Consider the following 12,277-nt stretch of genomic DNA (forward strand, 5'->3'; position numbering starts at 1 on the left):
AAACTAGGAATAAAATGGAATTTCCTCAATCTGAAAAAGGGCATCTACAAAAAACTCACAGCTAATATACTTAATGGTGAAAGACTGGATGGATATTTTCTTCCTAAGACTAGGAAAAGGACAAGGATGTCCATTCTAACCACTTTCTTTTTTTTCTGGTTAAACAGTCTTTACTAACAAAGGGAATATCCAAGGCCACTACATGGAGGTGGGGCGGGGCCAGGGCTTTTTTTTCCCCCTCACTTTCACCACTCCTATTCAACATTGTACTAGAGGTCCTAGCAGGAGAATTCAGCAAGAAAAAGAAAAGAGATCCAGATTGGAAAGGAAGAAGTAAAAGTATCTCTATATGTAGATGACATGATCTCCTAAATAGAGAATCCCAAAGAATCCACGAATAAACCATTTTAACTAATAAATGACTCCATGGGTTTTGTGGGATACAAGATTGCTATAAAAAAAAACCAGTTGTTTTTCTATACACTTGCTATGAACAAACCGAAAATGAAATTTAAAAAAAAATCCGTTTACAAATGCATCAAAAAGAATAAAATACTTAGGAATAACTGCAAAATTTATACTCTGAAATCTACAAAACACTGTTGAATTAGTGGTAAGTACATATAAAATTTTGTACTTAGAAAATGAAAAGATGGGGCACCTGGGTGGCTCAGTCCTTAAGCATCTGACTTCAGCTCAGATCCTGGGATCGAGCCCCACATCAGGCTCCCTGCTAAGCAGGTAGCCTGCTTCTCCCTCTACCACTCCTCCTCCTGCTGTCTCTCTCTCTCTCTGTCAAATAAATAAAATCTTAAAAAAAATGAAAAGGTAATTTTTATATCCAAAATAGGGAATTGTGCAGAAAACAAAACTAATCCTACATATACTATATAACTCACCTATAAATAGCTTTTGTATAGTTATAATAAAATATGACAATAACTTTTATGAAAGTAAAACTCTAACAAAAATAAATTTCAATAAATGGAAAAACACGCCATATTTGTAAATAGGAAGATTCACTGAACATTCTCCCCAGTTGATGCCAATCAAAATGCCAACTGACTTTTTTTCTTATTTTCATTAAATCATTCAAAGAATCACATCCAAGGATAAATGAGTGGCATTTACTATAAAAATTCTGAAAACAGGATTCCCTGACAAATATTAAAAGCTAATAAAATTACAACAACTAAAACACAGTATCACATTGATTTTAACCACTTAATCAAAATGAAATATTCAGAAATAAATCCAAGTATTTTAACATATGATAAAGACAGTGATTTAAATCTAAAAAAAAAAATGTTTTCCAATAAACTGTGTGATAGTCCCAAGGCAATCATGATGATCCCAACATCACACCAAGATAAATACCAGAAGGTTTAAAACATTGGAAAAAATAAAACATAAAATAAGTTAGATCTAAGAAGAAAAGCAACACAGAGACCATAAAGAAAGAAATAGCGCATTTGAAGACATCTACTCTTATTTAACAAATATTCTTGAACACTTACTACATGCTAGGAATCAACTAGAGCTGGATGTACTGTGAGAAAGAGAGACACGGCCCCCACCATCAAGGAGAGACAGTCTAGGAAAGATAGAATAAATAATTACAAATTCACCCCAAAAGAGTGACCATCCTCAACCTCTCTATCTCACACCCCACATCAAGCCAGGACACTGACTGAGCACCACTTTCAAAATATATCAAGGGTTCCCACCACCTCCACTGCTGCTGTCTTCATGCCTCCACTGGATTCCTGGTTGGTCTCCCCACTCCTATTCCCACCCTTCCAACTCTCTCCCCCACGCAGCAATGGGAAGGATCCTTTTACAACTGAAGCCGCATCATGTCACTCCTTGGCCATAAATCCTATGCTTCACTCAAAGTAAAAGCTAAAATTCTTACAATAGCCTTTCAAAGCTTTATACTGTCATCTCCTCCATCTTCTCCATACTTCCACTGCTCTTGCCTTCCCCTGCTCTAGCCACCCTGACTTCCCTGACACTCCCTGAATGAGCCAGGCATGTTTCTGTCTTTTAAAGGCCTTCACCCTGGCTGTCCCTCTGCCAACAAGTCCCTTCACCCATATATTCACCTGGCTAACTCAACTCCTGCAAGTGTTGGCTTGAATGAACTTGACTACTCTACTTAAAATTACAGCTCTCCACCCTCCCCCACCCCACCCCTGATACTCCTGAAATCTCTGCTACTCTGTGTTCCACTTTTTCTTCCTTCCAAAGCTCTCAACACTTCTAGTATACTATGCAATTCACTTACCATGTTTATTATTTATTGCTTATGTACCTGACTACAATGTAAACTCCCTGAGGAGAGGGATCCTTGTTATTTACCTGATATGTCAAGACTCTGGTATACAATGGAAGCTCAATAAATGTATGTTGAAGGAGTCAATCAATTTATCAGATAAGCAAAGATTTATAAGTCTGATAACACCTAGTAGTTGTACACAGCTGGTGGAAAAATGAACGGAATAAGTGTTCTAGAGGGTAATCTGTCAATGTATATTTAAGTATCTTTTTTTTTTTTTAAGATTTTTGTATTTGAAAGAGAGAGTGTGTGTGTGAGAGACTGTGGGCGCGCATGAGCAGGGCAGGGGCAAAGGGAGAGGGAGAAGCAGACTCCCCGCTGAGCAGGGAGCCCGATGGAGGCTCGATCCCAGGACCCTGGGATCATGACCTGAGCCCAAGGCAGACACCTAATGCTTAACTGACTGAAACACCCAGGCGCCCCTATATTTAAGTATCTTACTATAGCAAATATTTTCTTAAAGTCTTTAAAATGTTCAGCCTTTTCATTAAGTAATTCCACTTCTAAGTACATAGCCTTAAAAAAAGAATCAGTGATGGACACAGATTTCTCTATAAAATGGGATTTCATGAAGCCATTACAAATTAATCACATCTATATTTACTATAGTAAGTGGTTTACTGTAGTAACACATTTTTTTTAGATTTATTTGTTTATTCCAGAGAGAGAGAGAGAGAGAGAGAGAAATCCTCAAGCAGAATCCCCCTGAGCACAAAGCCTGAAGTCGGGCTCAAGTCCACAACCCTGAGGTCATGACCTGAGCTGAAACCAAGAGTCAGAGGCTTAACCTACTGAGTCACCCAGGCACCCCTATAGTAATGCATTTAAACAAAAATTCAGGGTGTGTGTGTACTAAACTAAGCCTTCTTAACCAGAGATTTAAATACAATTCCTCCTCAGGGAACCTGGGTGGCGCTGTTTGTTAAACCTCCGACTCTTGGTTTCAGCTCAGGTCATGATCTCAGGGTTGTAAGACTGAGCACCGAGTTGGGCTCCACACTCAGTGTGGAGTCGGCTTGAGGATTTCTCTCTCCCTCTCCCTCTGCCCCTCCTGCTTGTAAAGCTCTCTCTCTTTCAATGAAATAAAATAAAAAAATCTTTAAAAAAAATACAATTCCTCCTCAAAGGTACAGCAGGTCTCTATTCAAATGCCTATCTCAGTAAGACTTACATACATTTAGTATTCTTGATCTGTTCTACAATTTAAAACCTAAACAGAACAATGGCCAATCTGTATTCAGCTGTTACTGAGCTTTTCAGAAAATTATTACCTAGTTAAAAGTAAATCCCACCATTCACTCACATGACATCCAGTACCGAATCATTCCGAATGACCTTATGGGAGACATCAGCTAGGAGAAAAAGACCTCCATCTGTCCTTCGGATGCTAGCTGCATAGCCTGGCCAGATCTGCAACCTGAAGACACAAGTGAGCTTTACCTCAGAGTTCTAAAAAAAAACACAGATACGTCCACGCCCCCATTTGAAACAGTTGAGCAAATACCGCCCCCCTCCCCAGTAACAGTGAGAAAGCACCAGGAAACAAAGTAAATCAACATCATTGTGAACTTACTAAAAAATAAACTATGGAACGGATTTAACCGATAAACTGTATTCACAATTGTAAAATACTGTTGAGATTTCTGTACTACATATGGTAATCACAATGAAAAATTTCTTTCCAGAACATTCAAAAGTGAGGAAAAGACCACCACTGACCTGTGTTGCTGTAGTACCATAGCACTTGTAGGGTCATAAAAGTTTCTCCCCACAAGCTTCATATCTAAAAGTTTCATTACCCTGAAATGAAGAGCAAAAATGGGTCTTCTAGAGAAGAATCAAAAAAATTCAAGCTCTACTACTCTTAACTATATTTTCCTTTTGAAGCCTAAAGTGTCAAAATTGTTGGTGCCCTTTGCACAATATAGCTTTTATGCTGAGAACACCATTGCCAAAAGAAAGAGAAAAATTATCAATGCATTTATCTTGAGGTATATACAACTGACAACAGCTTGTCCTACATACTTGGTGACCAAAAACTGAGTTGATTTCCCAGGTTCAATTTACATTATTTTTCACCATTAACTAAAAAGAATGCAAGAGAGTCAATTTCTGTTTGTAAAGATCAGTCTGACATAGGAAGCTATGTTTGTTCCTGGCAGTTTAGCTTACTAGGTAGAAATTAGGTTCTGTGTTTCATTCAAAAAGAGGTGGTATAGAAATAAGTTTTATGAAAATTTGGGTCTTACAAAAAGTAAAAAAAATTAAGAGCTGTCTGAATCCAAAAATCAAATGTGGAAAAAAATTCTTCCAGCAAAAATTTTTGCATGCTACCACTTTGAGTAGCCCCATCAGTGACACCATGAAATTATGCAATATAAACATCTGCTTTTAAAGTTCCTGAATGATTCCAAAGGAACCCAACCAGCCACCTCAAACCTACCTTCATTATACCCAAATCTGGCTAATCATTTGACATAATTTTTCAATAAGTTACCCTCAATACCATCCATTTATTTAATGTTTCCAAACTCATCTTTATATGCGCGTGGTATAATACCATCCAAGCTTCTTGAAGAGAACTATTACAAATAGAAGACTGAGATTAAAGAAAATAAGCTGTTTTCTCACCGACGGAAAACAACATTGTAGAAGGGAATGCATAAGTCAGAACAGGGCTCCAGGATCTTTGTCAACTGAATCTTAATGCTGATATCTGCACCATCGGTTTTCCTTTGACTTTTTACCTCAAGAACCTAATAAATAAATATATTCAAGTTAAAAAAAAAATGACAAAACTACCAAGCCCTAATCTAATCCAACTGTGTTCTAGCAAACACTAAAATGTCTTAAAAATGTGTTCTACTTTCCCCTCATTTTGCTGTCCACACTGGGCCAAATCATAGTATGACAACGAGGATTTAAGAAAAGATTTGGTAAGAGGACTGACTAGCAATAGATGCCTTACCATTTAGAATCTTAAACCACTCTCTGTCACTGAGGTCAAAGGCTTCCAACCACTCCTCTAAATGTGAGAAGGAATTTGAAGAATTTCAATGAAAAAGTTTCTTAGTCTGACATTTCTTTGTTATGGGAAAGCCTGTCTTTCCTCTAAGAATAGGAAAGTACAACTCAAACATCAGGATGTCTACGATTTCCTACCACTCAAAGCACCAGAACTACCTTAGGTTTCACCCCAAAATATATTTCCTATCTGGTCTTACTTGTTGAAGCTTAACAGGCAGATAGAGAATAGATCCATCAAAAGCAGTAACATTTCCAGTGACAGCTTGATGGTCCTTCAACATGCCAAACCTCATGCTTTTGCACTCCACATTGGGGCTAGAAAACAATAAAGAGGATTTTACTTCAATTTGCTCAAATGGCAGGCAGTCTTTACTACCCCTGTGTAATTGGTTTGGTAGAGAACCAATCACTTGTAACTACTGCTCCATCTAGTGGTCATATTAAAATCCAAATATATCTGACTACTAAAAGAATTTCAACCCAAGAATACCTGCCCATAGGAAAAAAACCATAATTCCACCACCCAAAGACAACTGTTTTAATATGTCAGCATATGTTCTTTTCGATTTTAGATAAGAGTTCAGAAAACTTTCTCAGTAAAGGGCGGCCTGATAGCAAATATTTTAGGCTTTACAGGCCATATAGTCTCTATTCAACTTGGCCAACATGCACAGAAGCATCATGGAAATATGTAAACCAATGAGCCTGCTTATGTTCCAGTAAAGTTTTATTACAAAACGGGCAGCAGGCCAGATTTGCCCTGCAGGCCAGCCGTAGTTTGCCAATCCCTGCTCTAGAGTCTGTAGAAATACACACTTTAAAAATAACTTTTCAAAAACAGGATTTTTTGGGGGTGACTGGGTGGCGCAGCGGTTAACCGTCTGCTTTCAGCTCAGGGCATGATCCCGGCGTTATGGGATCGAGCCCCACATCAGGCTCTTCCACTAGGAGCCTGCTTCTTCCTCTCCCACTCCCCCTGCTTGTGTTCCCTCTCTCGCTGGCTGTCTCTATCTCTGTCGAATAAATAAAATAAAATCTTTAAAAAAAAAAAATTAGGTTTCTGGAAACAAAGTCCTCTAATACTACAAATCACTTCTTTAAAAAAAAAAAAACGGATTTTTTTCTTAAAGAATTTATCTATTTATTTGACAGAGAGCACAATTGGGGGGAGGGGCAGAGAACCTGATGTGGGGCTCGATCCCAGGACCCTAGGATCATGACCTGAGCTGAAGGCAGACACTTAACCAACTGAACCACCCAGGCGCCCCCAAAAACAGGATTTTACTCCAACTCTTTTTCACTCGTGGCAACTTCTACTTTTTATTGATTCATTGTCACAAATCTTACAGCTTTGAAAAGCTCCAGTAGCTACTTGGTACAATGGCTATCCCATTTCATATCAATAACACACACCCTTGTTGTACAACTGGAAAGTTTAAATAAATCTAAGGTTAAAAAGCATTAAATACGTTCAAGTACATGATGAAAGATTAAAAAGTCAAGCAGTAATCCAATATAGCTGTCCCCCAAACTAAACACTCACATGCTAGTACCCCATTTCAAAATGCTTCTCCACACATTCATCTACATGAACGGCACTATGCCCTAAACACGGTACCTAAAATTGTCTCTCTGGATTTCCTTCACACAATACAATGAAGCCACAGGGTAACCAGTCCGCTGTAACACATCTTCTCAGTATCCTCTCAGTGGTCTGGCATGCTCTTTACATTGTGGCTTCAAAGGTCCAGATCTACCATCTCGAAATTTATAGAAACCGTGTCTTCTCTACATTCCAGTCAATGCAGAGACCTGTGAGGACTCACACTCCTTTCTGCTTCATTAACATTTGTCAATCCATTTCTAGAGAAAGGGTTCTTCCCTCTCATTAATGCTCATCTGTTTCTTTTGCGTTCCAGAGCAGGCCCATTTCCACTATCCTCCCTTCTCAGGGGTTCAATTTCACCCTCTTTTTTAAGCTCCTTCTCTCCACCTGCCACATGTGCTCAGCTTTAAAGCAATCCGGCTACTCTCTTTAATTATCATTCTATTTCTCATTCCTCTTACAAACTTTTTAGATAAGTGGCCAATTGACTGGCTATTTCCCATCACCTGCGCTCTCCTTGGTTCTTTTAGTCAAGTTTTTTTCCCCATAACTCTAACAAAGCTACTAGAAAAAGCAACAAGGGTGTTCTTCAGAGTAAATTCAGTAACTTTTTTTTCCTGTAGCCAAAGTCAACCACCTCCTCCTCAAAGGAGCCCTTCCTTTGGTCTTTATAATCTGTCTTCAGGGTATTTCCACCTAACTGTTCCTTTCTTTTCTCTTTCATTCCACTTACTCCTCTTATACCAATTAGCATCTATCTGTGCTTCAAAAGTTCAGTCTTCCATCTTCCCATTTTCTCTCCATAACACTCCAAAAGACACATTCATTTTCACAATTCTAGCTAATATCCTCCAGCTAATGACTTTCCTGAGATTTTAAGCAGGTTCCTTGCCCAGCGTGGAGCCCAATGCAGGGCTTGAACTCACAGCACTGAGATCAAGACCAGAGCTGAGATCAAGAGTTGGACGCTTAACCAACTGAGCCACCCAAGTGCTCCCTTCCTGAGATTTGAAAAGAGAAAACAAACTAACATGAATTCTTAATTTTTAGGAAGTGTGAGAAACCCTGAAGTTATTGATATAAGGTTAAAGTTAGTCTGATTTTCTCACCCTCAAATTTCACGGTAGAGTGCCATTGGAGAGTCATCATGGTATGAGACTTATGCAAGGAGGATCCAGGTTTTGTGGGGCGTGGGTATTATACTGGGGCGGGGGGAGGAGTCTCTCTTTAAGAAGAGGAACTCAAAATTACAGATAAAAAATAAATTAAAAGATTATGGAAGGGGTCTATGCAAATAAAAGGCCCTGACCTTAAGCCTCATCAACTTCACAGTAAATCTACCTTACAGGTGTATAAAATGGCACCTATTAAATTAAAATCTGAAATGGTAACATAGCTAAACACAAATTATGTCAACCTTAAATTTACCACAAGGATCTGAGTTCATGCATTATTGTGGAGGGGTGTTCATCAGGAATCACACAGAAAAATACTCAGTTATTCCAGGGAAACTATTTCATTACTGTTCTTTAAAAAGTGAACACAGAGAAAAAAAGTTGTGAATACCTGAAAGTCACATGATATTGATAAACTGCTTCATTATGACACTGTATTTTAATAAGGTTCAATCCCAAAGATTGAGGTGTTCCTTTTGAGCCTTGCTTCACAAAAAGCTCTCTGGAAAATAAACAAAAGCACACATATATACCAAAAACAAAAACACAAACAACTCACGCCCCAAAAAAATTTAAAAAGAGAAAAAAACATTGAGAGAAGTAATATTTTACACTTAGCTTACACAAGTTACACAAAAGCAACCTCTGAAGGCTAGAAGCTAAACTCTTAGCAATCTCTCATTAGAGAAGCAAGATCACCCTCTGCCCTGGTAATGTCAATGGGATAACTGAGGCCAGCTAACTAAGAACACAATTATTAGTTCCACCAAGAAAGACAAACTGCTGCAATATCTTTCCTAGATGATTTCCTAATCTTCTTTGTGACAAAGAACTGGCTGTGTCTGAATTGAAAAGGAAATGAAAAATCATTTGAGTCTACTCTCTGGTACATACTATCTAAACCATCAACCCCATTTCACTTCATCAGGAATTGTCCCACCTCTTTGTCATTCTCCTTACTGGCAAAAACCCAAAAAAACAAAATAAACAACCCTGCAGTACTTACCACCCACAAAGGCTTTTAGACACAACAGAAACAGTGCTTACAATATTATGAGAAGGCCCCTTCCCACATCATTATCAAGCAGAGAAGGCGTTGCTACAGACTTACTTTTCCTTGTGTTCTACAGTCCCAAGTAGAGGGTGACCCAGAGGGTGCGGTGAGGATGATGGCAGAGGTGGTGGTGATGACAGCTGGGTAGGATCCCGAGAAGTCAGGCTGAGAGCACCAGGAGCCTTGTACACTCCTCTGCCTATACCACCAGCTGCTCTTCCCAAAGGTAATAAAGACATATCCGACTTCCCTCTTCCAAGCATTCTGAAATGTTTAAAAGAGAAGCACATCAGGACTTTCTCAACCATGCTCCTATCTATACCTCATTTAAATGATTCCTTCAAATCTACGTTCTTTTCCTGAAGGAGTCAGCAAAAGGGACCCAAACCTTGGGATTCTCTCCAGATCCAAATACACTTACACGACTCATTCACTAATTGCTATTAAAACTGACTCTCAAGGACAATTTCTATGGCAGACTCATTTGCTAATTGCTGTTAATACTGATTCTCAGGGCCAATTTCCATGGTTGAATTGAGGTGGAAGAGTGAATCAGCCAGGTTAAAGAACCACTACAATAGGTTTAACTTAAAGGGCAAATGGAGGTGTAAACTGCCCAGTGGAGAACTATTTTTTACCCTTTTCCAGTGACTGACTGGATCAGTGGCTGCTGATTATTCTTGGAAAATATCCATTTTTTAATATAAAACCATGCATTGTTTATAAGATAATACGACCCTTTTCAGAGTTTCTCTTTGGGCTCATTATGAGATCTTTCATCTGAATTTGACACTTACCCTTGAAGGCAACTTTACCCACCTATTCCAACCAACAGAGGCCTCTGCTATCTTGCTATCCCCAGCTGCCAACACGGAAGGATCCGGAAAAGTGGGACAGGGTTCTTCTTTGTCCTTGCGCACCATACTGGTAGACAAGCCTCGACCTAAAATTCCTCTACCTGAATGGAAGGGCCAAAACCCAACTATAACTCTGAGTTGAAGGTGTTGTAAAGTACAATTATTTTTCTGAAGATATATTGTATGTATTTAAGAACAAAGCAATCATACATATACACTACCACACTTTTTTTCAAGTTAGTTTTCCACATACCTAATGGAGGCATTTCCTGTTTCAGAGGGGTCCGGGACACTGTCTCAAGGCCCAGTCCTCGGAACATAGAGACCAAACCTACAGATTCCTATGGAAGGTTAATGAGTAGAGTTATTTGAAAATATATTTTGACAGTTATTCTAAGATGTAGAATGTATTTCATTTCTAAGATGAAATAACAGTGTTATTTCAATGACTGCAAGTGACACACATTCTCTAATGCACATAGTCAAGTGTTTAAGAAAACATAATAAAGATATTTCTAACAACAAGACACGCAGAAACATTGATGGTTTTCTTAAAGTCTTGGTAAATAATAAAAATCATCTTTGAATTCTATACATGTTATAAGAATAAAGGATAAAAATACCTCATAAAAATTATTTAAGTAGTTTTTTTAGAGGGGGGAGGGGCAAATGGAGAGAGAGAGACACTTTCAAGCAGATTCCACGCCCAGCATGGAGCCCAACACGGCCCGATCTCACAGCCCTGAGACCATGACCTGAGCTGAAATCAAGAGTTGGAGCTTAACCAACTGAGCCACCCAGGTGCCCCTTTAAATAGTTTTAATAAACACTTCCAATACTTATAACTATGTCATCTTAGGTTTTTAAGTATAAATGCAAGTATAGTCCATGATTTGATGTACAGAATAACAAAGTGCAATTTTTCTAGTTTGTTTCCTATACACCCAAGGTAAGAGGAAACATGTGTACTAGTTAATAAATTTTCAGAAAAAAACAGGACCATTTAAAAGTACCTGAGATCTGGGTTTTTTAAAACAACCTCCCAACAAAACTTGCTACTGTTTTTCTGTGGCAGTTCTGAAAGTTAAGTGGTATTATACCAATTAGAGCTGCCACATATAGACTCAGGCAAGTCACTGGAGAAAAAATACAACATGTCATCTTTTCTTCTGCTTATAGAACATTACATTTGACACCATCTACTCTACTTAAAATTGTCATAACTGCATTATCAGGTTCTTCTATATTTGTTATATTTGTTAACTCTTTATTCTTTGAGATTTCTTAATGATAGTCAAACACCACTCTTAAAATTACTATATAATTAGAAGATTAAGAACACACATACATACAATTGTACACACATTAGAAGCAATAGCTGAGGACCTTTTTCTTTAAGATTTGGGCAAAGAGCCCTCTAAAAGGAACCTTCTTAATAATTATTACCTCAGAAGCAGGAGTGGCTGCTAATACCATAGAGCCAAACCCAATGCAAAAATCTAAACACTTAAAAGCTGCATCTTCAAACCTGTCATTTATGTATGTATGTATATCTGTATCTATAGAAGCTAGAGGACTGAGGTCTATACCCAAGTCTATCTAGCATTCTTTATGAGGCACTTTTTCTAAATTCAAAACTCCAGCATTTGAAATATATGCTCAGAATGCAACTAAGAAAAAAAAAAAAAACCCAACCAGCCAACGAAACCCAAATCTTTTTTTTTTTCATATAGGGCTTCATAGTTATTTGAAATCTGTTATTTCCTCTGATGATAAGCTGTAAGCTGCTACTGTGCATCCAGACGTGGTCTTACCCTTTGTGCTGGCCCACTCCGTGGGCTTGGTTCCCCTGGCTTTCCAAACACATGGCCTCTGCCTGCAGGTCCTGCCCTGCCCAGAGCTGAGTCCAAAGGTTTAGGAGCTTGCGGCCAAGAGCCTGGCATCCGTACACACTGAGATGGGTGCACAGAAGAGCCCCTGAAGGGTGGTCGTACAGGATCCATTGAAAGGCTGCAGAGGATACGGGGGTCGATCCTGTTCTGATCAACTACCTGCTGGTATTTTATAAATTAAAGATTCCCAATTGTTTTCCTTTTCCTTCAAGACAGACTCGCAAACCATTAAAAACATAGTTTCCTTAGGTCAGACCAGTAATACAACCAACCTCCTACATCATATTCACTTCAAAAGCTCTATTTAACAGGAATATTCTAAACACTC

General features: G+C 38.6%; 1 protein-coding gene across 2 annotated transcripts in view; it reads right to left on the reverse strand.

Annotated features, from left to right (window-relative positions):
• Positions 1 to 12,060, reverse strand: part of PIWIL2 (piwi like RNA-mediated gene silencing 2) — a 70,867-nt gene extending 58,807 nt beyond the window's left edge. For both annotated transcript variants that reach the window (XM_026519037.4, XM_026519038.4), the window contains exons 1-9: positions 11,872 to 12,060; positions 10,311 to 10,398; positions 10,020 to 10,158; positions 9,258 to 9,464; positions 8,538 to 8,648; positions 5,563 to 5,680; positions 4,970 to 5,094; positions 4,058 to 4,138; positions 3,642 to 3,755 (exon numbers count right to left, since the gene is read on the reverse strand). In XM_026519037.4, coding sequence (XP_026374822.1) covers positions 3,642 to 3,755; positions 4,058 to 4,138; positions 4,970 to 5,094; positions 5,563 to 5,680; positions 8,538 to 8,648; positions 9,258 to 9,464; positions 10,020 to 10,158; positions 10,311 to 10,398; positions 11,872 to 12,060 — 1,172 coding nt within the window. The remainder of the gene's footprint in view (positions 1 to 3,641; positions 3,756 to 4,057; positions 4,139 to 4,969; positions 5,095 to 5,562; positions 5,681 to 8,537; positions 8,649 to 9,257; positions 9,465 to 10,019; positions 10,159 to 10,310; positions 10,399 to 11,871) is intronic.
• Positions 12,061 to 12,277: the final 217 nt, after the last annotated feature.

This window comes from Ursus arctos, unplaced genomic scaffold (genome assembly GCF_023065955.2).
Source record: "Ursus arctos isolate Adak ecotype North America unplaced genomic scaffold, UrsArc2.0 scaffold_11, whole genome shotgun sequence".
Lineage (NCBI taxonomy): Eukaryota > Metazoa > Chordata > Mammalia > Carnivora > Ursidae > Ursus > Ursus arctos.